Source organism: Muntiacus reevesi, chromosome X (assembly GCF_963930625.1).
Source record: "Muntiacus reevesi chromosome X, mMunRee1.1, whole genome shotgun sequence".
NCBI lineage: Eukaryota > Metazoa > Chordata > Mammalia > Artiodactyla > Cervidae > Muntiacus > Muntiacus reevesi.
The window spans coordinates 29,684,958-29,712,610 of record NC_089271.1 but is presented as its reverse complement, the minus strand read 5'-3'; the positions used below and the strand labels follow the sequence as shown (position 1 = coordinate 29,712,610).

Below are 27,653 nucleotides of genomic sequence, written 5' to 3'. Positions count from 1 at the left end.
CCCTTCTCCAAGGGATCTTCCCAACTCAGGGATCGAACCCAGTTCTTCCATATTGTAGGTGGATTCTTTACCAGCTGAGACACAAGGGAAGCCCAAGATTACTGGAGTGAGTAGCCTATCACTTCGCCAGCGGATCTTCCTGGCCCAGGAATCAAACCAGGGTCTCCTGCATTGAAGGCAAATTCTTTACCAACTAACTTAAGGGGGAAGACCATAAAGTCATTCCTATCATTAAATGTAATGAATTGCATTTTGTTCATTTCACTTAAGAAATATTGAACACCTTGTCTGTGCTAGGCCCTGTGCCCAGTAAATTGTATACTCTTAAAGAAGATACTGACTTGAGATTTAAGAGTTGTAGCTCTTAGCCTGTAATTTAAAATCAAAATCTGAAGGCCTTAGAGTTGCACTGACTAGTAAGGTCAGTCAGTTCAGTCACCCAATTGTGTCTGACTCTTTGTGACCCCATGGACTGCAGCACACCAGGCGTCCCTGTCCATCACCAGCTCCCGGAACTTGCTCAAACTCATGTCCGTGGAGTCGGTGATGCCATCCAACCATCTCATCCTCTGTCTTCCCCTTCTCCTGCCTTCAATCTTTCCCAGCATCAGGGTCTTTTCCAGTAAGTCAGTTCTTTGCATCAGGTGGCCAAAGTATTGGAGTTTCAGCTTTAGCATCAGTCCTTCCAATGAATATTCAGGATGGATGTCCTTTAGGATGGACTGATTGGATCTCCTTGCTGTTCAAGGGACTCTCAAGAGTCTCCAACACCACAATTCAAAAGCATCAATTCTTTGGCACTCCCAGAGGGAGCGGGTAGAGAGGGAGGTGGGAGGGGGGATTGGGATGGGGAATACATGTAAATCCATGGCTAATTCAAGTCAATGTATGACATAGTGATGCTTCTTAAGGCCCACTTGAGTTCGCGTTCCAGGATGTTTGGCTCTAGGTGAGTGATCACACCATCATGGTTATCTGGGTCATGAAGATCTTTTTTGTACAGTTCTTCTGTGTGGTGTTGTCACCTCTTATTAATATCTTCTTCTCTTAGGTCCATACCTTTTCTGTCCTTTAATTGTGCCCATCTTTGCATGAAATGTTCCCTTGGTATCTCGAATTTTCTTGACGAGATCTCTAGTCTTTCCCATTCTATTGTTTTCCTCTATTTCTTTGCATTGATCACTGAGGAAGACTTTCTTATCTCTCCTTGCTATTCTTTGAAACTCTGCATTCAGATGGGTATATCTTTCCTTTTCTCCTTTGCCTTTTGCTTAGCTTCTTTTCACAGCTATTTGTAAGCCCTCCTCAGACAACCATTTTGTCTTTTTGCATTCCTTTTTCTTGGTGATGGTCTTTATCCCTGTCTCCTGTACAATGTCACAAACCTCCATCCATAGTTCTTCAGGCACTCTATCAGATCTAATCTCTTAAATCTATTTGTCACTTCCACTATATAATCATAAGGGATTTGATATAGATCATACCAGAATAGTGTAGTGGTTTTTCCTACTTTCTTCAATTTAAGTCTGAATTTTGCAATAAGGAGTTCATGATCTGAGCCACAGTCAGCTCCTTGTCTTGTTTTTGCTGACTGTGTAGAGCTTCTCCATTTTTGGCTGCAAAGAATATAATCAATCTGATTTTGGTATTGACCATCTGGTGATGTCCGTGTGTAGAGTCTTCTCTTTGTTGTTGGAAGAGGGTAGTAACTTCAGGTGGATACTGAGCCCTTGCAATGTGTTATAAAGTATACACTGCACTCCCAGGACTTAGTTTGAAAAAAAATTTGTGAAATATCAGTGATGTTTATATTGAATTTATGTTAAAAACAATAGTCTTTTTGCTGTCTTGGATTAAATATATTTGAATTATTAATAATTTCACCTGTTTCTTTTTACTTATTGTAACTCCTAGGACAATTAAAACAAATCACATTATGGTTTAATTGGACTGCACTGCCTTAGTGCTTCAATGACTTGGCAAGTTTACTCACCCAGTTAGGACTCCTGTGACTAGTGCAAGATATAGATCACCTTACAGTGAAAATGGCAGGTAGTGTTTGTTTTGATCAAAAAGGTGGAAAATTCAAACCTTGTTTCTGGAAAAAAAGTTAAATAAACACTAAAGACTTTAAATACTTACATTTTATTTTTAATTTATTTTAATTGGAGGCTAATTACTTTACAGTATTGTAGTGGTTTTGCCATACATTGACATGAATCCACCACGGGTGTACATGTGCTCCCCATCCTGAGCCCTGCCCCTGACCTCCCTCCACATCCCATCTCTCTGGGTCTTCCCAGTGCACCAGCCCGGAGCACCCTGTCTCATGCATCGAACCTGGACTAGAGATCCATTTCACATATGATAATATACATGTTTCAATGCCATTCTCCCATATCATCCCGTCCTCGCCCTCTCCCACAGAGTCCAACAGACTGTTCTATACATCTGTTTCTTTGTTGCTGTCTCGCATACAGGGTTATTGTTACCATCTTTCTAAATTCCATATATATGCGTTAGCATACTGTATTGGTGTTTTTCTTTTTGGCTTACTTCACTCTGTATAATAGGCTCCATTCTCATCCACCTCATTAGAGCTGATTCAAATGTATTCTTTTTAATGGCTGAGTAATATTCTCTTGTGTAAATACTTACATTTTAAATTAAAGCTTAAACTGGTAGAATCTCTTAGCATTTCAGATCTGAGAGGCTTTAAAAGGGGCAAACTAGAAACTGTACCCAATAATTTAGTAGCCTAAACTTATTTTTCATTTTCCCTTAGCATTCACAAGTCATTACATAGGTGATCCCTGATCCCCCAGTTGTTTATTGGGAGATGGGGTGTACAGAAGGTAGGGGGCAAGGTTCATCTATATATTTTTCTTATCTTACTAGCTAGATTGCTTTAGTATTGTGAAATTCATTCTTCATTATGTAGCAAACATTTGAGCAGGTACTAGGTCAGACTCTGGAATGCAGTGGTGAACGAGGGATAATCCCTGAATAGAACTACAGGCTTTCCTTTCGGTTTTGTCTTGTTTCGGCTTTGTTTTTGGGAAATAATCCTAAAGCTAGAGAAGTTGCAAGAATAAATATGGTACAAAGAATGCTGTATGCTCTTTGCACAGACTTATGTATTGTTAACATTTGTTGCTGTTTGCTTTTTAAAAAAAACTGACTTATAGTAGATTTACAGTATTATATTAGTTTCAGATGTATGATATAATTATTCAGATTTTTGTATATTATACTCCATGTATAGTTATTATAAAATATTGGCTGTATTCCTTGTCCTGTAAGATATATCCTTGTAACTTATGTATACCTAGTAGTTTTTACATTTCTTATCCCCTGCCCCTATTTTGCCCCTCCCCCCTTTCCTCTCCCCATTGGTAGCCACTGCTTTGCTTTCTATATCTGTGAGTCTGTCTTGTTATAGTAATTAGTTTGTTTTATTTTTTAGACTCCACATATAAATAGCATACATATGTCTCTTTCTGACTTATTTCACTAGGTATCATATCCTCTAGGTTCATCATCTATGTTGTTGCAAATGGCAAGTTTTCTTTTTTTATGGTTGAATAGTATTCTTTTATACACAGACACACATAGAACATTTTTATCCATTCATCTCTTGACTAACACTTGGGATGCTTCCATATCTTGGCTCTTGTCAGTAATGCTGCTGTGAACATTGGGGTGCACATACTTTTTCAAAGTGGTGTTTTTGTTTTCTTTGGATATATATCCAGGAATGCAATTGCTGGATCATATGGTAACTCTATATTCAGTTTTCTGAGGAACCTCCATACTGTTTTCCCCAGTGGCTGTGCCAATACACATTCCTGCTAGCAGTATACAGTGTTCCCTTTTCTTCACAGTCTTGCCCACATTGGTTATTTGTGGTCTTTTTGATGATAGCCATTCTGACAGGTGTGAGGTGATATCTCATTGTGGTTTTTATTTACATTTCTTTGATGATTAGCAGTGTTGAGCATCTTTTCATGTGCCTGTCAATCTTTGGATTGACATGTCTATATGTCTTCTTAGGAAAATTGTCTATTCAGGATGTCTGCTCATTTTTTAATCTAGTTGTATGAGTGGTTTGTATATTTTGGATATTATTAAGAACTCCTTACTGGTCATATCATTTGTAAATATTTTCTCCCATTGAGTAGGTTTTTTTCTTTTAGCAGTGGTTTTCTTTGCTGTGCAGAAGCTTTAAGTTTAATTATGTCCCATTTGTTTGTTTTTGTTTCTTTTGTCTTAGGAGACAAATTCAAAAAAAACGTTGCTATGATTTGGGGCAAGGAGTGTTCTACTTATGGTTTACTCTAGGAGTTTTATGGTTTTCAGTCTTATATTTTGGTCTTTAATCAATTTTGTGTTTGTTTTTATGTATGGTGTAAGAAAATGTTCAAATTTCATTCCTTTATTTGTAGATACCAGTTTTCCCAGTATACTTATTGAAGAAATTGTATGTTCTCCTTTGTCATAGATTAATTGACCATATGTGGTTTATTTGTGGGCTCTCCGTTCTGTTGATAGGTGTGTCTGTTGCTCCCTGGCTCTCTTGTTTTTCATTTGTTTGGAATACTGTTTTCGATTCTCTGTCTCTCAGTCTGTGTTTTTTGTTTGTTTGTTTTTAAATATTTATTTATTTAGTTTGTTAGTTTTGGCTGCACTGAGTCATAGTTGTGGCACACAGGCCTAGTTGCTCCGTGGTGTGTTGGATCTTGGTTCCCTGACCAGGGATCAAAACCACATCCCTTGGAGAAGGAAATGGCAACCCATTCCAGTGTTGTTGCCTGGAAAAGTCCATGGACAGAGGAGTCTGGTGGGCTGCAGTCCATGGTGTTACATGACTGAGCACGCATGCATGAGGAGGGTGGAGGGAGATGGGTTGGTAGCGATAAACTGGTAGAACTAAAAAAAAAACAAAAAAACAAAAAACGCATCCCATGTATTTCAAGGTGTATTCTTAACCACTGGACTACCAAGGAAGTCCCCCTGTGTGTGTCTTTAAATTTGAAGTGAGTCTCTTATAGGCAGTATAAATATGGTTTTTATATCTGTTCAGCTATGTCTTTTGATTGGAGCATTTAATCTATTTACATTTAAGTATTATTTAAAATAATAAAGTTGGCTTTATGTATGTATTTATTTTTAGTTAACTTTATTATTTTTGGCTTTGCTGAGTCTTCCTTGCTGTACTTGGGTTTTCTCTAGCTGCCGTGAGCAGGGACTACTCTCCAGTTGTAGTGCATGGGCTTCCCATTGTGTTGGCTTTTCTTGTTGAGGAGCGTGGACTCCAGGGCCCAGGGGCTTCAACAGTTGCAGTGCGTGGGCTCTAGGGCACAGGCTCAGTAGTGGTGGTACATGGGTATGTTTGGTCCACAGCATGTGGAGTTTTCCCAGACCAGGGATGGAACCTGTGTCCCCTACACTGGTAGGCATGTTCTTAATTACTGGACTCCCAGGGAAGTCCTAAAGTAATTATTGATAGTTATTGATATGTACTTATTGCCATTTTGCAAGTTGTTTGGGGACTGGTTTTCTGTTTTTTGTTGTTGACTTTTTTTTCTCTCCCACTTTGATGACCAAATTTAGTGTTATATTTAGATTCCTTTCTCTTTTTTCTTTTCTGTTGCAAATTTTTTGATTTATGATTATCATGAGGTTTATATGTAGTCATCTAGATATATATACATGATTGTTTCAAGTTGCTGATCTCTAATTTCAAATGCATTATATCAACCTTTATTTTTACTCCAGTCCTCCTACAATTACTGTTTCTGACGTAGTATTTTATATCTTTTTGTCTTTTTATCCCTTAATGAGGATATAGATGATTTTACTGCTTTTGTCTTATGAACTTCCTACTAGTTTTGTACTTGGTTGATTTGCTACCTTTACTATGTATTTGCCTTTACTAATGAACTTTTTATTTCCATAATTTTTTATTGAAAAATAGTTGATCTACAGTGTTGTGCTAATTTCTGCTGTACAGCAAAGTGACTCAGTTATAAGCATATATACATTCTTTTTTATATTCTTTTTCATTATGGTTTATCCCTAGAGATTGGATATAGTTCCCTCTACTGTATAGTATGACAGTGTTGTTTATCCATTCTCAATGTCATAGTTTGGGCTTCCCTGGTAGCTCAGTTGTTAAAGAATCTGCCAGCAATTCAGGAGACCCTGATTCGGTTCCTGGGCCAGGAAGATCCACTGGAGAAAGGCTAGGCTACCCACTCCAGTATTCTTGGGCTTCCCTCGTGGCTCAGCTGGTAAAGAATCTGACTGCAATGCAGGAGACCTGGGGTTTCGGTTCCTGGGTTGGAAAGATCCCCTCGAGAAGGGAACGGCCACCCACTCCAGTATTCTGGCCTGGAGAATTTCATGGACTGTATAGTCCATGGGATCACAAAAAGTTGGACACAACTGAGTGACTTTCACTTTCACTTTCAATGTAATAGTTTGCATCTACTAACCCCTAGCTCTCAGTTCATCCCTCTCCCTCCCCCATTCCCCCTTGGCAACCATGGGCCTGTATTCTATATTTAAGTCTCTTCTTACTTTGTAGATAGGTTCATTTGTGCCATATTTTAGATTCCATGTCTAAGTGATATCATATGGTATCTATCTTTCTCTTTCTGACTTATTTCAGTTAGTATGATAATCTATAGTTGGATCCATGTCACTGGAAATGGCATTGTTTCATTCATTTTTATGGCTCAGAATATTCTATTTTTTATATGTAACACATCTTCTATATCCATTTGTCTGTTGATGGACACCTAGATTGTTTCCATGTCTTGGCTGCTGTGAACATAGGGGTACATGTATCTTTTTGAGTTACAGTTTTGTCTGGGTATATGCCTAGGAGTGGGGTTTCTGGATCATATGCTAATTTTGTTTTTTGTTTGGTAAAGAATCACCATACTGTTTTTCACAGTGACTGCACCAACTTACATTCCTACCAGTAGTGTCGGAGAGTCCCCTTTCTCCACACCCTTTCCAGTATTTGTTCTTTGTAGACTTTTTAATAATGGCCATGCTCACTGGTGTGGCGTGGTACCTCATTGTCGTTTTCATTTGTGTTTCTCTAATAATGAGTGATGTTGAGCATGTTTGCATGTGCGTACTGGCCATCTATATGTCTTCTTTGGAGAAATGTCAGTTAAGGTCTTCTGCTTTTTCTTCCGATTGGGTTGGGTCTTGTGTTGTTGAGTTATAGGAACTGTTTGTATGTTTTGGAGATGAAGCCCTTGTCCATTGCATCATTTGCAAGTATTTTTTCCCATTCCATAGCTTGTCTTTTCGTTTCTTTATTGTTTCTGTAAACTTGATTAGGTCCTATTTGTTTTTGTTTTTGTTTTTTTTTCATTTATTTTTATTAGTTGGAGGCTAATTACTTTACAATATTTTAGTGGTTTTTGCCATACATTGACATGAATCAATCATGGATTTACATGTCATCCCCATCCTGATCCCCCCTCCCACCTCCCTCCCCATCTATTTGGCTGTGCTGGGTCTTAGTTGCAGTGATCTTCAATGTTCATTGCAGCATGCAGGATCTTTAGTTGTGGCATGCGACCACTTAATTGCTGCATGTGGAATCTAGTTCCTCGACCAGAGATTGAACCTGGGGCCCCTGCCTTGGGAACGTGGAGTCTTAGCCACTGAACCACTAGGGAAGTTCCCTATTTGTTTATTTTTTGTTTTTATTTCTTTTGCCTTGGGAGATGGAAGTGACGGCTCATGCCCATACCAGAGCTTGTATAGGTGGTGTCCTGTTGCCTGAGAGCACATGGAGAGAAAGAAACTACTATGGCGATCCCTCCTCTTTCCTTGTGCACCCCACAGCAATGGCACCTTCTTCTGTGGTGGGCCCAGTCTTCTTCCAGTACTCCCTCAGTGTGGTGCACCACCCCCTAGCTCCGTCAGGCTATCTCCACGCAGCCAAGTGCAGTCCTCTGCCCAGTTCTGACCTCCAAAGCCCAAGTCTCAGCACCCAGACCCGAATGCCCCAGGGGACAAGCATCTCAGGCTGGAAAGTGCTGAGTGTCCAGACCAGCTATCTTTACAGGTCTCACTCTGTTTTGCCCTCTACAGACTGGTTTTTGCACTGTACTCTGAGGCTCCGAAGCTCCCTCTCTGTCACAGATGATCGTCTTACCTCTGAGAGAACTTGCCAGTGTGTGGATACTTTTTTTTTTCACAGTTCCCTCCTACAGGCTCAGGAGCCCTCCAGATTTCTCTTTTTTTTCTTTTGTCCTGTCTAGTTACATGGAGATTTTCTTGCCCTGTCTGCATTGAGTAGATGTTCTGTGATAATAATTCCTCATGTAGGTGTATTTTTGACGTGTTTGTTGAAGAAGGTGAGATCCATGTCCTTCCTACTCCTCTGCCATCTTGATCCTCCCTTGTCTTTCATATTTTTCATGTTTCTAGATGTGGTCTTTTCTTTTTCTCAGAAAAGACTCTTGTCATTTCTTGTAAAGCTGGTTTAGTAGTATTGAAGTCTTTCTAGTTTTCAATTCTCTGTAGAACTTTTGATTTCTCCATCAAACGTGGATAAGAGGCTTGCTGGTCAGAGTATTCTTGGTTGTTGTTTTTTCTCTTTCCTCACTTTAGAAAAGATCATGCCATTTGTTTTTGGCCTGCAGAGCTTCTCCAAAAAATCTCAGCTGATAGCTTTATTGAAGTTTCCATATACGTAACTTCTTTTTCCTTGCTGCTTTTGCTTTTCCCTTGCTGCTTTTAATATTCTGTCCTTGTCTTTAATTTTTGTGAGTTTAATTACATTGTATCTGGGTGTGACCTCTTTAGGTTTATCCAGTTGAATAGTCTTTGCTTCCTAGACCTGGATGTCTATTTCCTTTCCTGGGTTAGGGAAGTTTTCACTTACTATGTCTTCAAATATGTTCTGTGCCCCTTTGCCTCTGCCTTATCCTTCTGGGACATTTGTAAGTCGAATGTTAGTATACTTGACGGTATCTTAGAGGTCCTTTTAAACTGTCGTCATGTCTTGTTTTTTTTTTTTTTTTTTTTTTAACATTTGGTCAGCTCAGTGATTTCCACTATCCTCTCTTCAGCTCGCTGATCTATTCCTCTGTGTCATTTAGTCTACTGTTGATTCCTTTTAGCGTAATTTTAATTTCACTTACAATAGTCTTCATTTCTGTTTAGTTCTTTTTTATGTATTCTAACTCTGTTAAACTTCTCACTGTGTTCACTATTCTCTCAATTCTTTGATCAACTGTAGTTTATTGCCTTGAATTCTTTATTAGGTTTATTTCCACTTCATTTAGTTCTTCTTACTAGGTTTTATCTTGTTCCTTTGATTGGAGCATGTTACGCTGTTGACTCAGTGTTTCTAATTTGCCATTTTTATTTCTGTGTATCTGGTAGATTGTTTATATTTTCTAGCCTTGGAAAAGTGGCCTTTTGTAGGAGACATGTACGTAGTTTAGCAGCACACTCCCCTCTGGTCATCAACTATATTCTCTGGGAAGAGCCCCCTATGTGGGTTGTATGGGTCCTTCTCTTGTGGCAGGCTGACTGTTGTTTTGTAGGTGTGTCTGGCCCCTGGTCTAGTTGGGCATCAGGCCCTGCTTTGTGCAGACATTGGGTGGGTGGGCTGGCTCAGGAGGCAACTGACTGTGGAATGCCAGGTGTCCTTGGCCTAGTGCTGGCTCACTGGTGTAGGCAGACCCATGTTCAAGGGTGGGTAGTTATGGGGCTGGGGTTCCCTGCTTTTGTGTTGGCCTGCTGGTTATTAGAGTCAGTTCTCCACTCGACTGGCTGTGGGTTCCATAGTGTTCAAAGCTGATGCTGGCCCGCTGGTGAGTGGGGCTGGATCCCAGGGTGGCTGTCTGATGGACTCAAGGTGTCTCAGAGCTGGTGTGGGCCTGGTGGTGGGTGGGGATGGGACTTGGTGGGTCTTGTGGGTACTGCTGCTCTGCTGGTAGGTAGGGTCTGGTCCCCACCTGGCTAGTTGCTTGGCCTGAGACATGTACTGGTGCCTATAGACTGGTGGAAGGGACAGAGTGGGATCCTGAGGCTTATAAGCTAGATGGAGGATTCCAAACTGGCACATGCCAGCCCCAGTGTGTATATAATAGAAGCAACTTCCCAAAATGGGGGCCACCAGTTTCCCCTGGGAGAGTCTCTGAGGTCAGTGGGTGTGACTAACTCAGGCTCCTTCCCAATTTCTGTTTCTGTCATGGTTTTTTGGAGCTTGTGAGATTTAATATGTGACTTTAAGAGAGTGGAGTCTCTGTTTTCCACTGCCCTTTGTTTCTTCTGAAGGTGAGAACCGTCAAACCAAATATTCTGGGGGGCTTGTCTTCCCACTGCAGGACACCAGAGCTGGGGAGCCTCATATGGGGCTCATATCCCTTGCTATCTGGGGAGAACCTCTGCAATTGTAATGATCCTCCTGTTTGTGGATTGCCCACCCGGGGTTTTGGGTCTTGAGTGTACTGCGACTATCTCTTCTACTCATCTGTGTGGTTCCTTGTTTATATCTTTAGTTGTAGATCTTTTCTGATCGATTGCTGACTCTCTCATCAATAGCTGCTCTGTAAATAGTTGTGATTTTGGTTTGCCCATGAGAGGAGGTGAGCTCAGGGTCTTCCTCCTCTGCCATGTTGTTTTATGTCCTTTCCCCATGTGCTTTGTAACTTGCTCCCTCTCTCTGTGTACATGTGTGTGCATGCATGATGTATATATGCAGATATATACATATGTTGATTTTTTCTTTTCACAGAGTATTTGAAAGTAAGGTGTTTATGTCATGCGCTTTACTCCTAATTGCCTAATTCCTAATGTATATAACCACAGCACAATTATCAAGTCAGTAAATCTTTTCAGTTGAGTTCAGTCGCTCAGTCATGTCCAAGTCTTTGCGAGCCCATGAACTGCAGCACGCCAGGCGTCCCTGTCCATCACCAGCTCCCAGAGTTTACTCAAACTCATGTTCATTGAGTCGGTGATGCCATCCAACCATCTCATCCTCTGTCGCCCCCTTCTCCTCTCACCTTCAATCTTTCCCAGCATCAGGGTCTTTTCATATGAGTCAGCTTTTCGCATCAGGTGGCCAAAGTATTGGAGATTCAGCTTCAACATTATTCCAATGAACATTCGGGACGAATTTCCTTTAGGATGAACTGGTTGGATCTCCTTGCTATCCAAGGGACTCTCAAGAGTCTTCTCCAACACAATTCAAAAGCATCAATTCTTCAGCACTCAACTTTCTTTACAGTTCAACTCACATCCATACATGACTACTGGAAAAACCATAGCCTTCACTAGATGGATCTTTGTTGGTTAACTAATGTGTCTGCTTTTTAGTATGCTATCTACGTTGATCATAACTTTTCTTCCAAGGAGTAAGCATCTTTTTATTTCATGGCTGCAGTCACCATCTGCAGTGATTTTGGAGCCCCCCAAAATCAAGTCTGCCACTGTTTCTCCATTTATTTGCCATGAAGTGATGGGACCGGATGCCATGATCTTTGTTTTCTGAATGTTGAGCTTTAAGCCAACTTTTTCACTTTCCCCTTTCACTTTCATCAAGAGGCTCTTTAGTACTTCACTTTCTGCCATAAGGGTGGTGTCATCCGCATATCTGAGGTTATTGATATTTCTCCTGGCAATCTTGATTCCAGCTTTTATTTCTCATGATGTATTCTGCATATAAATTAAATAAGCATGGTGACAATATACAACCTTAACATTGGTAGAATACTTTTCTTGATGTATTGTCCACATTTCAGTTTTGTCCACTAATCCATTCATTTCTTTTATAATTTTTTCTCCATTTACTATAGGATGCAGTCTGTGATCTGATATTACATTTAGTTGTCATGGTTCTACTATTGTCTTTAATCTTTGATTTTTCTAGCCTTTGTCTCTTAGGACATTGGCACTTTTTTAACACAACATTCTCACCTTCCCGCTCCCTGGGTTTTATTTTTAATAGAATGTTTCTCATTTTGGATTTGTCTGTTTTTCATGAATAGTTTTAGATGGCATATTCCTAGCTGAAATATTATAAAGTGATACATTCTTCTAGGGGTATCATATCTGGTGGTGTACGCTGTCCATCTGTCCCTCATTGGTGATGTTAATTTTGATTACCCGAGATGTTGTTCAGTTTCTCCATTGTATAGGTAAATGTCCCCCTTGCAGCTAGCTAATAAGCAGTTCTCTAGGGAGACACTTTAAGACCATTAATATAGCCTAACTTCATCCAAATTTCCCCTTAGGTGCAGCATCCATTGGTGATTTCTGTACTGTGATGGCTGAAAAATGATGATTTCTCCAGCTCCAGCACTTCCTGCACATATTTACCAGTTGGATTCCACTGTAAGCAAAAGCCCTCACTTCTCCTTTCATTTGTGCATGTGTGTATTTAACTGTTTATTATTGGGCTATGTAACTCTTTATGGATTAGGACTCATGGGTTCCTCTTTCATACAGGTCTATAATTCATTATTTTCCATTATTGGTGCTCAAATTGTCACAGAGTTGGCCAGTGGGAACCTTTTCAAGCTGACTCTCAGGTCCTTATAGCCAGCTCCAATCATCATTTGAGTACTTCCCCTCTCTCTGGAATAACACATTCTAGGTGGACCTACACCTCCATATGCAAGGACTTCATATATGCGTAGCTTCAGTACACTGTGTTTGGCTCTCCTATGAGGATTAGCACAGCCTGCTGTGGCAGTATAGTGGAGAATCCTTTAGCCCAGTGTAGGCGGAGGAGAGTTATAGCAGCAGAACTAAGTTGGGGGAGGGTGGTTGTCAATGGAAGTCTCCTTAGAGGAGGAAGAGCCATGAAAACCGACTTTTGCAGCATCAATATGGCTTGGAGAAGCATTGAAGAGGGAGGAAAAGAGAAAAGCATATCAGGCAGATGGAATATCATGGGCTAACGTCCTGAGAGGAGGCAGTGTGGGGCAGCCATGCACAGGATCACACATAGCTCCTCTGGTTGAGAGTAGAAAACAGATATTCTGGCTATGATATGGGGGAAGGCAAGACCTGAGACAGGAAGAACAGCAGGAAGTTGCTGGTGTAATGTTGATGAGAACAGTATTCAGACATGCCCTAAATAATAGTAACTGATGCTTCCTGACTTATTACTGTTTGGTATTTAAATTTTGCTACAACCCTCCAACTATTTCCAATTTAAATATGAAGCTTTAAAGGCATAAAGCTGGAGTCTCTTTCCTAGATACTACTAAATGGCAGAACCAGGGTATATATCATCACCCATTTGATTTACTATTTCTGTTTAGTTGGTTGTGCAAGAATGGGAAGTCAAGGAGCACACTCTGGTTTCTAGTTATGTTAACTGAATAGTAGTGGTATTTATAGAACACTGTTTGGGGAAGGATTGTGGTCAAGAGTTCCTTTTTGTACATACTGACTAAATATCTTTGCAAATATCCAGGTGGTGCTGTGTGTAGGCAGTAAACTCTCTGTCTGGAGTCCTAGAGGCAGCTCACATGGTACTTAAGATAGCAATTTGGTAACCATCACCTTTAAATGTTTTTGAAACATTAGTAGTGAGTGCCATTACTGGGCACAAAGATGTAGAATAAGAAGAGGGCAAAATCCAGGTGAGCATTAATGTGACAAGAAAGATGGGTGGAAAACAGGCTATTGTGATGTTACAGAGACTGAGAAAAAAAAAAGGTTTGATCAGTAGTGTCAGATGCTGCAGAGGTTAGGCAGTATAGACTCCAGAAGATATATCGTCTGGATTTAGCAGTGGAAAGATGATGAAGAGACAATTTCAGTGATCAGTGATTTGAGCCAGATTAGAGCAGATTTACTGCAGGGAGCAGAATTGCATAGGGAGGCCAGAAAACCTAAATCTGTGCATGTATGTGTTATCTGTATCTGTATTATTTTCCCATATTTGCATTTTTTTTAGGTTCACTAAGTAGCCTCCATGTTGATGTTGAACATCATTAAAGTGGCCCTAATAGCTATTTTTACCTATGGTTAGGCAGAGTCTTACACAGAGGGTTTTGTTGCCACCTCATAGATACAAAGAGTGTAGATTACTCTTGACAGTCTTGGCTTAGAAGGAAGAAAAGAGAGAGCTTGATGTCCAGTAAAAGTCAACAGATTGCATGCAAAATGAAGGTCACTGCTTATAATTAAAGTCAAATTAGAGTTTGCGTGGTACTTTTTTTCTCCTTTTTTCTTAAATTTATTTATTTTTAATCAAAGGATAATTCATGGTATTTATTTTTAATTATATACTTATTATAAATCAGCAAAAGTAATTCAGTATTTTCCTTTAGCATTTTAAAGTTGTAAAATATTCTCTGTAGTTTCTATAATACCCCAGGCAATGGTATTATTTAAAGTTCAGGGGGGACCTATGCACAAGAGACAGATTTGATGTGAGATGACCCTCCCTTGTGTGTGTTGTTCAGCCTTGTATGTTAGATAGTCATGATTTCCATGTATCTTAGGAAGATGCTTCTCAGTCCTAGAAATATTTGACCCTATCATAATTGATCACAGCAGAAATACTATGAGATTGTGTGGTATACACTGAACAGTTTTCCCCTTATAAAAGTGGAAAACAGACTAAAAAAGGGATCAGTTAATGATATTTGATGGTGCCACTTGATTTATGATTTCATTATTAAGTTCACGAGTTACCTTTATTACATGGGTGCCTAACTTGTACCAGTGAGATTGGGGGTCACTTGCCTCTATTCAAAGTGTGCCCTCAAATCCTGGCATCTTAGCACCTGGACCAGTCGCACCATAAGTAAGTGAGAACATAGCCAGGCACATCAGGCTACTGACGGGCCACCAGCATTGTCTTTGAAAACAAAGGATTCTACATGTCCATGTTTGTTTGTTCAGTAATTTCATTTAGATATTGACTTGCCTTTACTCAAACTGAAAATTCAAACCTTTTGACTTCAAAGTACAGGAAGAATGTAAGGCAAACAGGACGTGTTTGATTTGTGGAGTTATTATCAATTCCTGTTGTATTACTTCAGACACTGAAAATGATGAACCCCCTTTAGTGGAGTGACTGATGTGATAGGCCTTAGGAAAACATGAGTGATAATATGTAAGTAGAACTTGTCAAGACTGAGAAAAATACAGTCACCAAACAGTAATACTCTATATTTTTAAATGTAGCTGCTGCTTTTTTCAGTTTTTAACTTATAAAACGGAACTGAAGTTTTGGGACTTTTTTTGTTGTTTTTGTTTTGAAACCAGTGATTAGCTGTATATTACATCAGAAAAATCTTTGGCTAAGTAGAATTTGTCAATGTCTCAACTGTAGAATTTAGTATACTTAGAATATGTAGATCTCTCTATTTTATGGTATTGATGGTTTCTTTCGGAATAAAGTGAAATACATGAATAAATTTAACCATACCTTAATTTTTTTTAATAGAAAATGACTGCAGTATTGGAAGACCATTACTATTGGAAGGCCGGTTAGCATCCATTTCCTAAGAGAAACTTGACCTCCATTTGCTCTGGCATGGCGCAAAGCAGTCCTCAGCTTGATATGCAGGTTCTCCATGACCTCCGACAACGTTTCCCTGAGATTCCAGAGGGTGTGGTGTCTCAGTGCATGTTACAGGTAGATTACCCACCAATGATAGTGATATTACATGACAGTTTTCCTTATTAGAGCTGGCTTTGTATCATAGTGGGAAGAACTCAGTTTTCTTGTTTAAGTTGGAGAGACATCTAGAGGATTTCTCAATCATGGCACAGTCAAGATTGTGGGCTGATATATATAGTGTTTGTTGTAGGGATCTGCCTGGTGCATTGTAGAATGTTTAGGACCTGCTAAATGCCATTAGTATCCCTGCACTTGTGACAACCAAAAATGTTTACATGGCAGAGAAAATCTCCTATGTTCCACGGGAGGCAAAGTCTTCCCCACTGACAACCAGTGATGTAGAGAAAAGAACAAAGGCATGTAACAAAAAGAAGAGAAGTTTTCACGCATTTCACTTCTTACATTTTGGGCTTTGTGCTATCAGGCCCCAAGTCCTTAGAACTGAATTTTGAGTTGTAAGATTATCATTATAACTTCATAGACCATATACCTTTTTAAGTCTACTTTTTTAAGTTTTTAGAGAATTCTTGCCCCCCACCAGTTTTTTTCCTGCTTTTCTAGTTGATAAATGCTCACTAATATCCAATTTTAAGTATAAGACTTCTTTCTTTAATCATGTTAGTTTGTCTTATTGTCTTCTATTGAAATAGATCTTTCATCTCTAATAGAATGTGTCTTCCCACTGAAAGGGCAACAGAGAAATAGGCCTAACACTCCACCTATTGAGTTTTGCATCATCCTTCACAGAATCTCAGTGTTTGGGGTTGTAGCATTTCCCTAGCTGGTTGAGCTTTGAGAGCAGCATTTCTGTCCTCCCCACTGAATTTCCTTACACGACCAGTTCAAACTCCACCTTACTGTATACAATCTGCAAACTCTCCCGTGCAGTGTGAGTTGCCCGGGATATAATATAAACCTAGATGTAGCTGAGGTTATTTGAGGCTAGAGACTCCCAGATCAGTGGTGGTAACAGAGGTGCTTTCTTTGTTTGCAAGCCCTTCTACTGGGTCTTGTTTTTGTGTTAGAGCTTGTCTTTATTTTTTCTCACATACAATTCCAGTGTGAATTTCCACTCTTTAGCCCCATTTTGGTTTCTGGAGTGAAATCCTTGTGGTGTAAACCACTTCCTAGCAGTCAGTTTCATAACTTACCTAGGGCCCCACCTAGATCTGACCTTGTTTTTTGAATATAGTTTAATTTAGCCCTTTATTATCTGTAGTCTATTCATGGCTTGTTTTCATTTTACTAAGTTAAAAGAATGGAACTTTAAACTCAACTCAGTGAAGATGTGTTGATAACTTACATTGAAGATGTGTTGATAACTTATATTGTCGTCAGTTTTTTAGTCTTTTCTTCATTTGGGATTACTGTTGTTTATCACTATGGAGACTTATCACCTACTCCCTCTGGAAAATTTCTGTTTGTGGGTAATATATCTAAGACACAGTAGTTTACCTTTTTTTTTCCCTTTAATTGTAGTATAGTTGATTTACAATGTTGTGTTAGTTTCAAGTGTACAGAAAAATGATACAGCTTATATATATATAAACACACATATATAAAGCCTTCCTCAGTGACCAGTGCAAAAAATAGAGAAAAACAATAGAATGGGAAAGACTAGAGATCTCTTCAAGAAAATTAGTGATACCAAGGGAACATTTCATACAAAGATGGGCACAATAAAAGACAGAAATGGTATGGACCTAAGAGAAGCAGAAGATATTAAGAAGAGGTGGCAACAACAGACAGAAGAACTGTACAAGAAAGATCTTCATGACCCAGATAACCATGATGGTGTGATCACTCACCTAGAGCCAGGCATCCAGGAATGCGAAGTCAAGTGGGCCTAAGGAAGCATCACTACGAACAAAGCTAGTGGAGGCAATGGTATTCCGGTTAAGCTATTTCAAATCCTAAAAGGTGATGCTGTGAAACTGCTGCACTCAATATGCCAGCAAATTTGGAAAACTCAGCAGTGGCCACAGGACTGGAAAAAGTCAGCTTTCATTCCAATGCCAAAGAATGTTCAAACTACTGCACTCATCTCACACGCCAGCAAAGTAATGCTCAAAATTCTCCAAGGCAAGCTTCAGTACATGAACCATGAACTTCCAAATGTTCAAGCTGGACTTAGAAAAGGCAGAGGAACCAGAGATCAAATTGCCAATATCTGTTGGATCATTAAAAATGCACAAGAGTTCCAGAAAAACATCTACTTCTGCTTTATTGACCATGCCAAAGCATTTGACTGTGTGGATCACAACAAACTGTGGAAAATTCTTCAAGAGATGGGAATACCAGACCACCTGACCTGCCTCCTGAGAAATCTGTATGCAGGTCAAGAAGCAACAGTTAGAACTGGACATGGAACAACAGATCGGGAAACAGATCGGGAAACAGATCGGGAAAGGAGTATGTCAAGACTGTATGTATATTGTCACCCTGCTTATTTAACTTATATGCAGAATACATTATGCGAAATGCCGGGCTGGATGAAGTAGAAGCTGGAATCAAGATTGCCAGGAGTAATATCAGTAACCTCAGATATGCAGATGACACCACCCTTATGACAGAAAGCGAAGAGGAATTAAAGAACCTCTTGAGGAGAGTGAAAAAGTTGGCTTAAAGCTCAACATTCAGAAAACTAAGATCATGGCATCCAGTCCCATCATTTCATGGCAAATAGATGGGGAAACAATGGATACAGTGACAGACTATTTTTTTAGACTCCAAAATCCCTGCAGGTGGTGACTGCAGTCATGAAATTAAAAGATGCTTGCCCCTTGGAAGAAAAGCTATGACCAATGTAGACAGCATAGTAAAAAGCAGAGACAATACTTTGCTGACAAAGGTCTGTCTAGTCAAAGCTATGGTTTTTCCAGTAGTCATGTATGGATGTGAGAATTGGACTATAAAGAAAGCTGAGTGCCGAAGAATTGATGCTTTTGAACTGTGGTGTTGGAGAAGACTCTTGAGAGTCCCTTGGACTGCAAGGAGATCAAACCATTTAATTCTAAAGAAAATCAGTCCTGAATATTCACTGGAAGGACTGATGCTGAAGCTGAAGCTCCAATACTTTGGCCACCTGTCGTGAAGAACTGACTCATTGGAAAAGACCCTGATTCTGGGAAAGAGTGAAGGTGGGAGGAGAATGGGATGACAGAGGATGGGATGGTTGGATGGCATCACTGACTCAATGGACATGAGTTTGAGCAAGCTTCAGGAGTTGTTGATGCACAGGGACGCCTGGCATGCTGTAGTCCATGGGGTTGTAAAGAGTCGGACACGACTGAGCGACTGAATTGATACATATATATCCCTTGTTTTTCAGATTCTTTTCCATTATAAGTTATTAAAGATGTTGAATATAAGATCGTTCCCTGTGCTATACAGTAGGTCCTTGTTTATCTGTTTTATCCCAAACTCTAAACATATTCCTTCCCTCCCTCCCTCTTTCTCCAGTAGTTTGAATTTAGTGAACAAGCTTTAAAGCATCCCTCTAGGCTGTCATCCCCCAATGGAGGATCAGTTTTGTGGGATATGATGCCTTATTGCCTCAGTCCTTTCAGGAGTGTTCATGTATGTTTTCTTAAAAGTTCTGACCTCTTTGACTGGCTAAACAGATTATCATTTTTTATTCATATTTACTGTTTGATAAATTTTTTATTCTTTTTTCTTTTTAAAACATTTAGCAGGTCTGATACAATGTTTGAATCTGTTGTGGTGTTACTGTTAAAATATTTCCATAAAGAAAACACTTAACCATCTTTTATTTATGGTTTTAAATTTTTCTTCCTAAGAAAATATACTCAGCCTGTCACTTACAGACATGTGTATGAATAGGCTGACTCCTTCATCTTTGTATCATTAGAATTTGGTTCTTTTTTGTGGAAACTAATTGAGTGTAGAAAACATGAAATTTTAGTGTAATTGATTTAAAAAAAGTGAAATAGTAAAGTGGCTGTAACTGCTTTAGATTTCAAATACAACTCTAGATTTTGTTCTCCTTTTAATCCATAGATTTATACAAACCTTGAAGGATCTATTTTCTCTCTTCCTTTTTTTCTTCCCGTCCCTTCATCTGTCAGTGACGTTGTCTAGTCGGCAGCCAGTTTGAATCTTTTGGCTCCAAATTCACTGACTATCTAACAATATCTATTGTCTATCTTAATATCTGTGTCCTCTCCGCCCTTGATCAGCATGATTTAAAGCAGGATAAGAAAAAGCCCAAACGTAATTCTTTTCTTTTTCAATGCCAACAATTCCTTTTTTCCCTGGCTCAGGTAATATTGTAAAAAGTATTTGAATTTTAGTATCAAAAGGTTTATAGAAGGAAAAGGAGAAAAGTTATTGTGGCGTTTTGATAAAGCCAATTTGTTGTATTTCTGGGAATTCATCTTACACAGGTTTGCTTGACTGAATTTTCTTTCACTCCCTAAAGTTTCAGTATAGCAGTGTACTTTTAGCATCATACACTAGCCCCTGAAATTACTGTATGACAATGGAAAGAGCACTGGGTGTCCAGAAACGAAGAATCTAGAACTGGCTCTCCTGCTAACTAGTTAAATACTTGTCAAGTCTTGGAACTTTCCAGGCATGTCTTTTTTCATCTGGGAATGAGTTGAGTTGGAGTCAGTAAACCCTACGAGTTCTCCCTCTAAAATTAGAGCATTTTATGTCATGCTTTTTATTTAGCTGTATTCGGTTCTCAGCAGAAGTGAAGTGTTTGCTTTTATTGCTTTCAATAAAATGTACTTCTCCCTAAAATACAGTAATACGTGTATATGTGCATATTTGTATATATATTTATGAAATACAGAGATGGTCATGATAATTGAGAAAACTTTTGACAGATTACTTCAAAGGCCATGAATAAATGTGTTTTAGACTAATACAATAGTTCTGAATTCTGTTGTTTAATGGAATACTGCTTTATTGCTGTTGATTGGAACATCTAAAATGGCAGTTTGTTATTTACCATCTTTGTGTATGTATGTAATTCTAAAAATTGAAATTTTGAAAGTATACCAAGCTACTTTTGAGCAAGTAAAAACGTTTGAGACTGTGGGAATGTGAATGAATTTCATTAAGGCAGTCAAGACTGGGTGGGTTTTGTGTTAAATTACTATAAGTTTGGCAGACTCCTGGAAACATAATTCAAAGAGTGGATTTGTTGTTTTTTGTTTTTGTTTTTTTTAAGTGATTTCTTCTGTTAACTTAATCTTTCATAATGAAACAGTTGAAGTGATATAGGGATAACTGTGGTGAAATAAAAAGTATAGACTGCTTGAGAATTTTTATTGTTTTGAATCTTTAGGAGTTTTATTGTTATTTTTTCACTTTGGGGTTTGTTTGCCTTTTGAAAACTAATGCATGGTTATTTTCTTGTGTATTAGTGTAAATATTAATAATGGATATGACTTATACTTGTAGATTACAGCAAGTGTGGTGAATCCAAGATTAGCCCAACATTGTAATTTGTTGAGATGCAACAAATGTAAGATGAGTCCTGGATTTGGAGTCAGAAAAGTTGGGGTTGAGTCACAAGGTTCATTAGTAGGTACTGTACATTTCTGTAGCAGTAGCAGTAGCGGTAGTACTCGTTATGTGAGCTAAATGTCTGTAAAATAATATGAATGGTTTGGGATCTGCCTTTCAGGATCGATGACCGTAAAACTTTGTGTGTGTAAAAATATTATTGTCTACTTATCTTCTGACAATTGTGTTTACATAAATCTGTGGCAAAGCTTCAGTTCCACTCTTAGGATCTGTTAATGTTGCCAATGTTCTGTGTACCATTTTTTTCCCCTAGAATAACAACAATCTGGAAGCCTGTTGCCGAGCCCTTTCCCAGGAGAGTAGCAAATACTTATATATGGAATACCATAGTCCAGATGACAACAGGATGAATAGAAACCGTCTTTTGCATATTAACCTGGGTATTCATTCTCCTAGTAGCTACCACCCAGGAGATGGTGTGCAACTTAACGGCGGTCGAACGCTGGTACATAGCTCAAGTGATGGACATATTGATCCACAGCATGCAGCAGGTAAACAGCTGATATGTTTAGTTCAGGAACCACACTCAGCTCCAGCTGTTGTCGCTGCTACTCCCAACTACAATCCGTTTTTTATGAATGAACAGAACAGAAGTGCAGCTACTCCTCCTTCACAGCCACCTCAACAGCCATCTTCCATGCAAACAGGAATGACTCCATCTGCTATGCAAGGGCCTTCACCACCACCGCCGCCACCTCCTTCCTACATGCACATACCTCGGTATAGTACCAATCCAATTACTGTTACAGTATCCCAAAACCTCCCTTCTGGACAGACTGTACCAAGAGCTTTACAAATTCTTCCACAAATTCCGAGCAATCTGTATGGGTCTCCTGGTTCTATTTATATTAGACAGACATCTCAGAGTTCATCAGGAAGACAGACTCCTCAGAATACGCCGTGGCAGTCCTCACCACAGGGCCCAGTGCCTCATTATAGCCAGCGTCCTTTACCTGTGTATCCACATCAACAAAACTATCCACCTTCTCAGTATTCTCCCAAACAACAGCAGATCCCTCAACCTGCTTACCATTCACCACCTCCTTCTCAATGTCCTTCACCCTTCAGCTCTCCTCAGCATCAAGTACAACCGTCTCCGTTGGGCCACCCCAGTTCTCATGTCTTTATGCCACCTAGTCCTTCAACGACGCCACCCCATCCATATCAACAAGGACCTCCTAGCTATCAGAAACAGGGAAGCCATTCAGTAGCCTATCTCCCATATACAACATCTAGCTTACCCAAAGGATCCATGAAGAAGATAGAAATTACAGTAGAACCCTCTCAGAGATCTGGAACAGCCATGAATAGGAGTCCTTCACCTATCAGTAACCAGCCATCTCCACGGAATCAGCACTCATTGTACACAGCCACCACACCACCGTCAAGTTCTCCTTCCAGAGGGATATCCAGTCAACCGAAACCTCCGTTTACTGTCAATCCTGTGTATATTACATATACACAACCCACTGGACCTTCTTGTGTTCCATCACCATCTCCTCGGATGATACCAAACCCAACGACCGTTTTTAAAATCACTGTAGGCCGAGCCACGACTGAAAATCTGTTAAATTTAGTGGACCAAGAAGAACGTTCTGCAGCCCCAGAACCTATTCAGCCCATTTCAGTGATACCAGGCTCTGGGGGAGAAAAGGGAAGCCATAAATATCAGAGAAGTTCCAGTTCTGGATCTGATGACTATGCCTATACACAAGGTAATTTCAGCCCTTTTATATGACATGTCTTTGTGGGGTGATGGCAATCTCCTACTCAAAAGTAAATAATTTATATTAGGTGTTTAATTAATGTACTATGTATTAAATATTCAGCAGTAGCATTGCTATTAAGAATAGGGTTAGCACTTCAGAATCCTCTACAGATTTTACTTTAAAATAGAAAAATGCAGTCATGATTAGAGTGCCCTCAAAGACTGTGTGTTAAGAAGTGCATTCATTGGGAGAAAATCGTAGGCCAGTGAAATCAATATGGTCCAAAATGCCAACTACAGAGTGGGAAAAAGTGACTCATAGAGGGTGGCCTAAAGTTTATCACAGGGAAACATTTGAGTATTTTTTAAGCGGATGCACTGAAGAGGGTGAGGAAATTTTAAGTATTGTGTATTTATGGGAAGTAGGGTTGGTAATGAAGAACATTATTGGAGTAGTTCACAGTGGACCTAACTCAGTATAAAGAGAAGAAAGTATCTTAAAAGTTTGTTAAAAGGTAGGGGAGAATTTACTATTCTTTCAGTATATGTGAAACAACACCCAGGGATCGTTAAAGAGAATCTTAGGGAAACTAAGGACACTAGAAGAGGAGGAATGTATAGATGATATTATTTTGGCAGAAAGAACCGGATCCAAATTAAAGCATATAGGAAGGCCAAATCGCATTAGCAAGACTTTAGAATAAATGTCAACTGAAGTTGAATGACAGAGGTCTTTATGGGTATTTCATACATTAGCCATGCATGTACAGATGTCCCTGTGACTTGTTCAGTGTTATTTTCTGCAATGACTTTGTCTGTAATGCTATAGCCTTGCTGTTACATCAGCGAGCAAGGATGGAGAGGTTAGCAAAGCAATTGAAACTTGAGAAAGAGGAGCTAGAGCGCTTGAAGGCAGAAGTTAATGGTATGGAGCATGACCTGATGCAGAGGCGGCTCAGAAGGGTCAGCTGCACCACGGCGATCCCAACGGTAAGTAGGATCTACTAGGATGTATTGGGCGGGGGCAGGGCGGGCATGTTGCCTGTCTGGGCTTTTTCTTCTGATGTTCTCTTCCCGGTAGAGTTTTGTTCTGTCAGCAGCACATGAAGGATGTTTGCCTTTTGTTCTCAACCAAATAAATGGATAGTTTCTTTTGTTCTCTTGGGGGAATTCTGCAGTTTCATGAGTATTTTCAAAGATAATTAATGTATGGCAGCTCAGTCACTGTAGATTGCTTTCTGTTAGAATAGAAATGAGAAGTAAAACTTGACCAAATGCTTTATAAGTGTTCACAGGTATTCATTTATGCTTTTGTGTATTATGTACATATATATTTAAGACAGTTATTTTTCTCAGTACATTCATGTACATGAGTTAGAGCAAGATCAGTATGCATCTTTGGAAAGTGGTGACTCTAGATCATTATCAAGCAGAGTAATTTTGAAGTGTAGATAATTGTAGAAACTAAGATAACAGTATGAACAGGAGTTGTAACAGGGGTTATAGGAGTACTATCATGCATAGATTTGGGCCACATACTGTTAACAAATTGGTAGCTATGTTAGTTCAACAGTTCTTAAAAACCTCAGATTCCAAATATCATTTGACTCTTCAACATTGATTTAGCAAGCAATTTTTACAGCTTATGAGTGTGGTCCAAAGCAAGGAGTTTAGTGCATACCTGCTAGAGGGAAGAATCGAGTCATCCCTCAAGAAATAACTTGAATACTGTATACGGTAAGTGATCTGTGAGGTCGTGCAAGAAGTCACTTCACCTAGTTGATCTGCATCCTCCATGTACTTTACTCTCACTAGGCGTCCTCTGAAGCTCTCTGTGTAGAACTCTTGTGTGTTCTTGAGGAATCACCTTGCTCTATTCTTTTACCTGCAGGCATTCTTAACCTCTTTTGACCAAGGTTAAGTTCAGAGACAAAGGAGGGAAAGAGAAGCTAAGGGTTTGGGAGCTGCTAGCTGGTATAGTGGTTAGGACTTTGCCTCCGAAGGCAAGGGATATGGGTTTGATTCCTGGTTAGGGAAGTAAGACACGAGCTCTAATGGGAGACGACAGGAGACTTAGGGACTGCCAAAGTGATGCTGTATCCTTCTCTAGCATCACTGGAGACTTACGGATTGCAAACCTCATGCAGTATCCTTCTTTAGCATCCTCTCAGGAGACTTGGGGACTGCCAACCTGATGCCATATTCTTTTCTAGCATCACAGGATACTTAGGGATTACAAACCTCATGCAGTATCCCTTCTCTAGCATCATCTCAGGAGACAGGAGATACCTAAGGGATGGCAAACCTCTTGCACTGTCCTCTCCCATCATCTCTGGAGACTTAGGGACTGCCAACCTGATGTATCCTTCTGTAGCATTGTCTCAGGAGACAGGAGACTTAGGCATTACAAACCTTATACAGTATCCTTCTCTAGCATCATCACAGGAGACTTGGGGACTGCGAACCTGTTGCAGTATCCTTCCCTAGCATCCCCGGAGACAGGAGATTTAAGGATTGCACACCTGATCCAGTATCCTTCTCTTGCATCCATCTCTGGAGACAGGAAACTTAGGGATTGTAAACCTCATTCATAATCCTTCTGTAGAAACCCTCTATGGAGACAGGAAGCTTATTGTGTACAAACCTCATTCATTATCCTGCTATAGAAACGCTCTATGGATACAGAAGAGAGGAGACTTATTGATTACAAATCTGATTCATTTTCCTTCCTTAGAATCTCTCCATGGAGACAGGATACAGGAGACACTTTCATTAGTTACAAACCTGATTCATTATGCATCTATAGAATACCTCTGTGGAGACAGGAGACTTATATTAGAAACCTGATTCATTATCCTTCTGTAGAATCCCTCTTTATAGGCAGGTAACAGGAGCTGTATTGATCACAAACCTGATTTAGTATCCTTCTATAGAATCTGTGTATATAGACAGAAGGCACAGGCAACAGGAGACAGGAGTCACAGGAGACTGTCAACAGCAGACAAAGGAGACAGGAGATGACACTTATTTATTACACACCTAATTCATTATTCTTCTATAGAAACCCTTTATGGAGACAGGGAAAGAAGATGACACAGTTTTATTGATTACAAACCTGATATATTATCCTTATATAGAATCCCTCTATGGAGACAGGAGACACTTGATTACAAACCTGATTCATCATACTTTAATTCAAAATCAATTTTATGATGAAAAAACCCTCACAGTGCACATGTGACTTTGAATCTCTCTTCTTCTATTTCACTTATACCTCCTTGGATAAGCTACTTTCTTTGTATTTGGTTTCTCTTCTACAATATCTATGACTACCCATCTCATAGAATTTTTTTACATTTCCAGAAGAACCTAAGATAATATACATTACACAGTTTATATAATGTCTAACAAATAATCTTCTGACTACAGAATTTTGGTTTACAAGACAGTGGGAAAATGTGCTTAAATCTGAAATATTTTGAAAACATTTGATTCTCTTGTCACTTTAGGAACCTGTATAACATATAAATGTCAAAGCATTTAGTCAGAATTCCCTTTTTGTTCCTAGAGGCTCATTGCTAATGCTTATATGGCTTCTTTAACCAGTAGTGCATGAAAACCTGGTTAGAAACCCATGTGCCTCGTCAAACTGAAATGCATATTTGTGACCAACTATAGGTACAGTTGCAGAAACTTAGAGGATCAGCAAAATAATCTTTCCAAGGAGGACTGAAGTGAAAAATGCCTAACAGCCATCATTTCTCTCAGGCTGTTGTTTGCAAAGCCATTTATTAAATGCTGTGAGAGATGCCATCGCTTAACCACATCTGTATGCAAAAAGACATACATAGATCCATGAACCTGTACATGGGGGAAGAAAAGCTAATGTAACACAGTGAATCAATAGTGCTGGCCAACTGCATGGTAATGATATTAACTACTTTGAGAGTTCTGAGATAGAACTCTGTTAACTTCTTGCTAGTAGAGTTCAAAGATGTGACAATTGCATGGAGAAGGGGGAAATTTAAGTTATACCTTGAAGGATAAGCAAGATTTTACTCATCAGCACTTCCACTTACTCCACCCCACAAGTTTTTTCCTCTTCATTGGTCTTCTGATTAATTGGGTGGTGGCATCAACCAACCCACAGTCCAGATGCATAATCAAGGCCAAACTATGAAAGAACATCACTGGTCTTCAACCTTCTTCTCTCTGGCAAATATTCTCCAACTGATAGAACAGGTGAATTAAGGTATTTCTGCCACATTTTGTACAACAGGCTATTTTTTTCCTTAGAAATGTCAGATGTTAAGTATTCTGGAACTTTACAAACAAGCAAGGTTAAATTACACCAAACCCATCTTGACCCCACCTTCATGAAAGTACAGTATAGTTTCCTACAAATAGTAGTAATGATCCAGAAACAGCTATTGTCCCCTCATTCCAAGGCTGTTAGGAGGCATAGGAATCTGACAGATAAATTGTAGTTTAGTGAGTACCAAGAGTTCTGTTGTCTTTGGAAATGAGCATGTTGACAAGAACCTTTTGGTTGTTACCAGCAAATGTGCAGTGGCCTCTTGACTATAACGTTTATTATAGTTATTTCCATACCTGATTACGCAGTTTCACTGTTCAAGACCACTATGCCTGAAATAGCCCCCTCTGCCTGCAAATATGTTAGAAGGATTTGCTCCTTCAGGTACTTGACGTTCTCCAGAATTCTACAAAGCAAAGACTAGATTCTTTCATATG

The 27,653-nt window shown here is 39.5% G+C and overlaps 1 protein-coding gene across 5 annotated transcripts in view; it reads left to right on the top strand.

Annotated features, from left to right (window-relative positions):
* TAB3 (TGF-beta activated kinase 1 (MAP3K7) binding protein 3) overlaps positions 1–27,653 on the top strand; it is a 90,712-nt gene that overhangs the window by 37,621 nt on the left and 25,438 nt on the right. For all 5 annotated transcript variants that reach the window (XM_065915039.1, XM_065915043.1, XM_065915038.1 and 2 more), the window contains 4 exons: positions 12,282–12,381; positions 15,458–15,649; positions 21,447–22,908; positions 23,731–23,891. In XM_065915039.1, coding sequence (XP_065771111.1) covers positions 15,548–15,649; positions 21,447–22,908; positions 23,731–23,891 — 1,725 coding nt within the window. In that variant the 5' untranslated portion in view covers positions 12,282–12,381; positions 15,458–15,547. The remainder of the gene's footprint in view (positions 1–12,281; positions 12,382–15,457; positions 15,650–21,446; positions 22,909–23,730; positions 23,892–27,653) is intronic.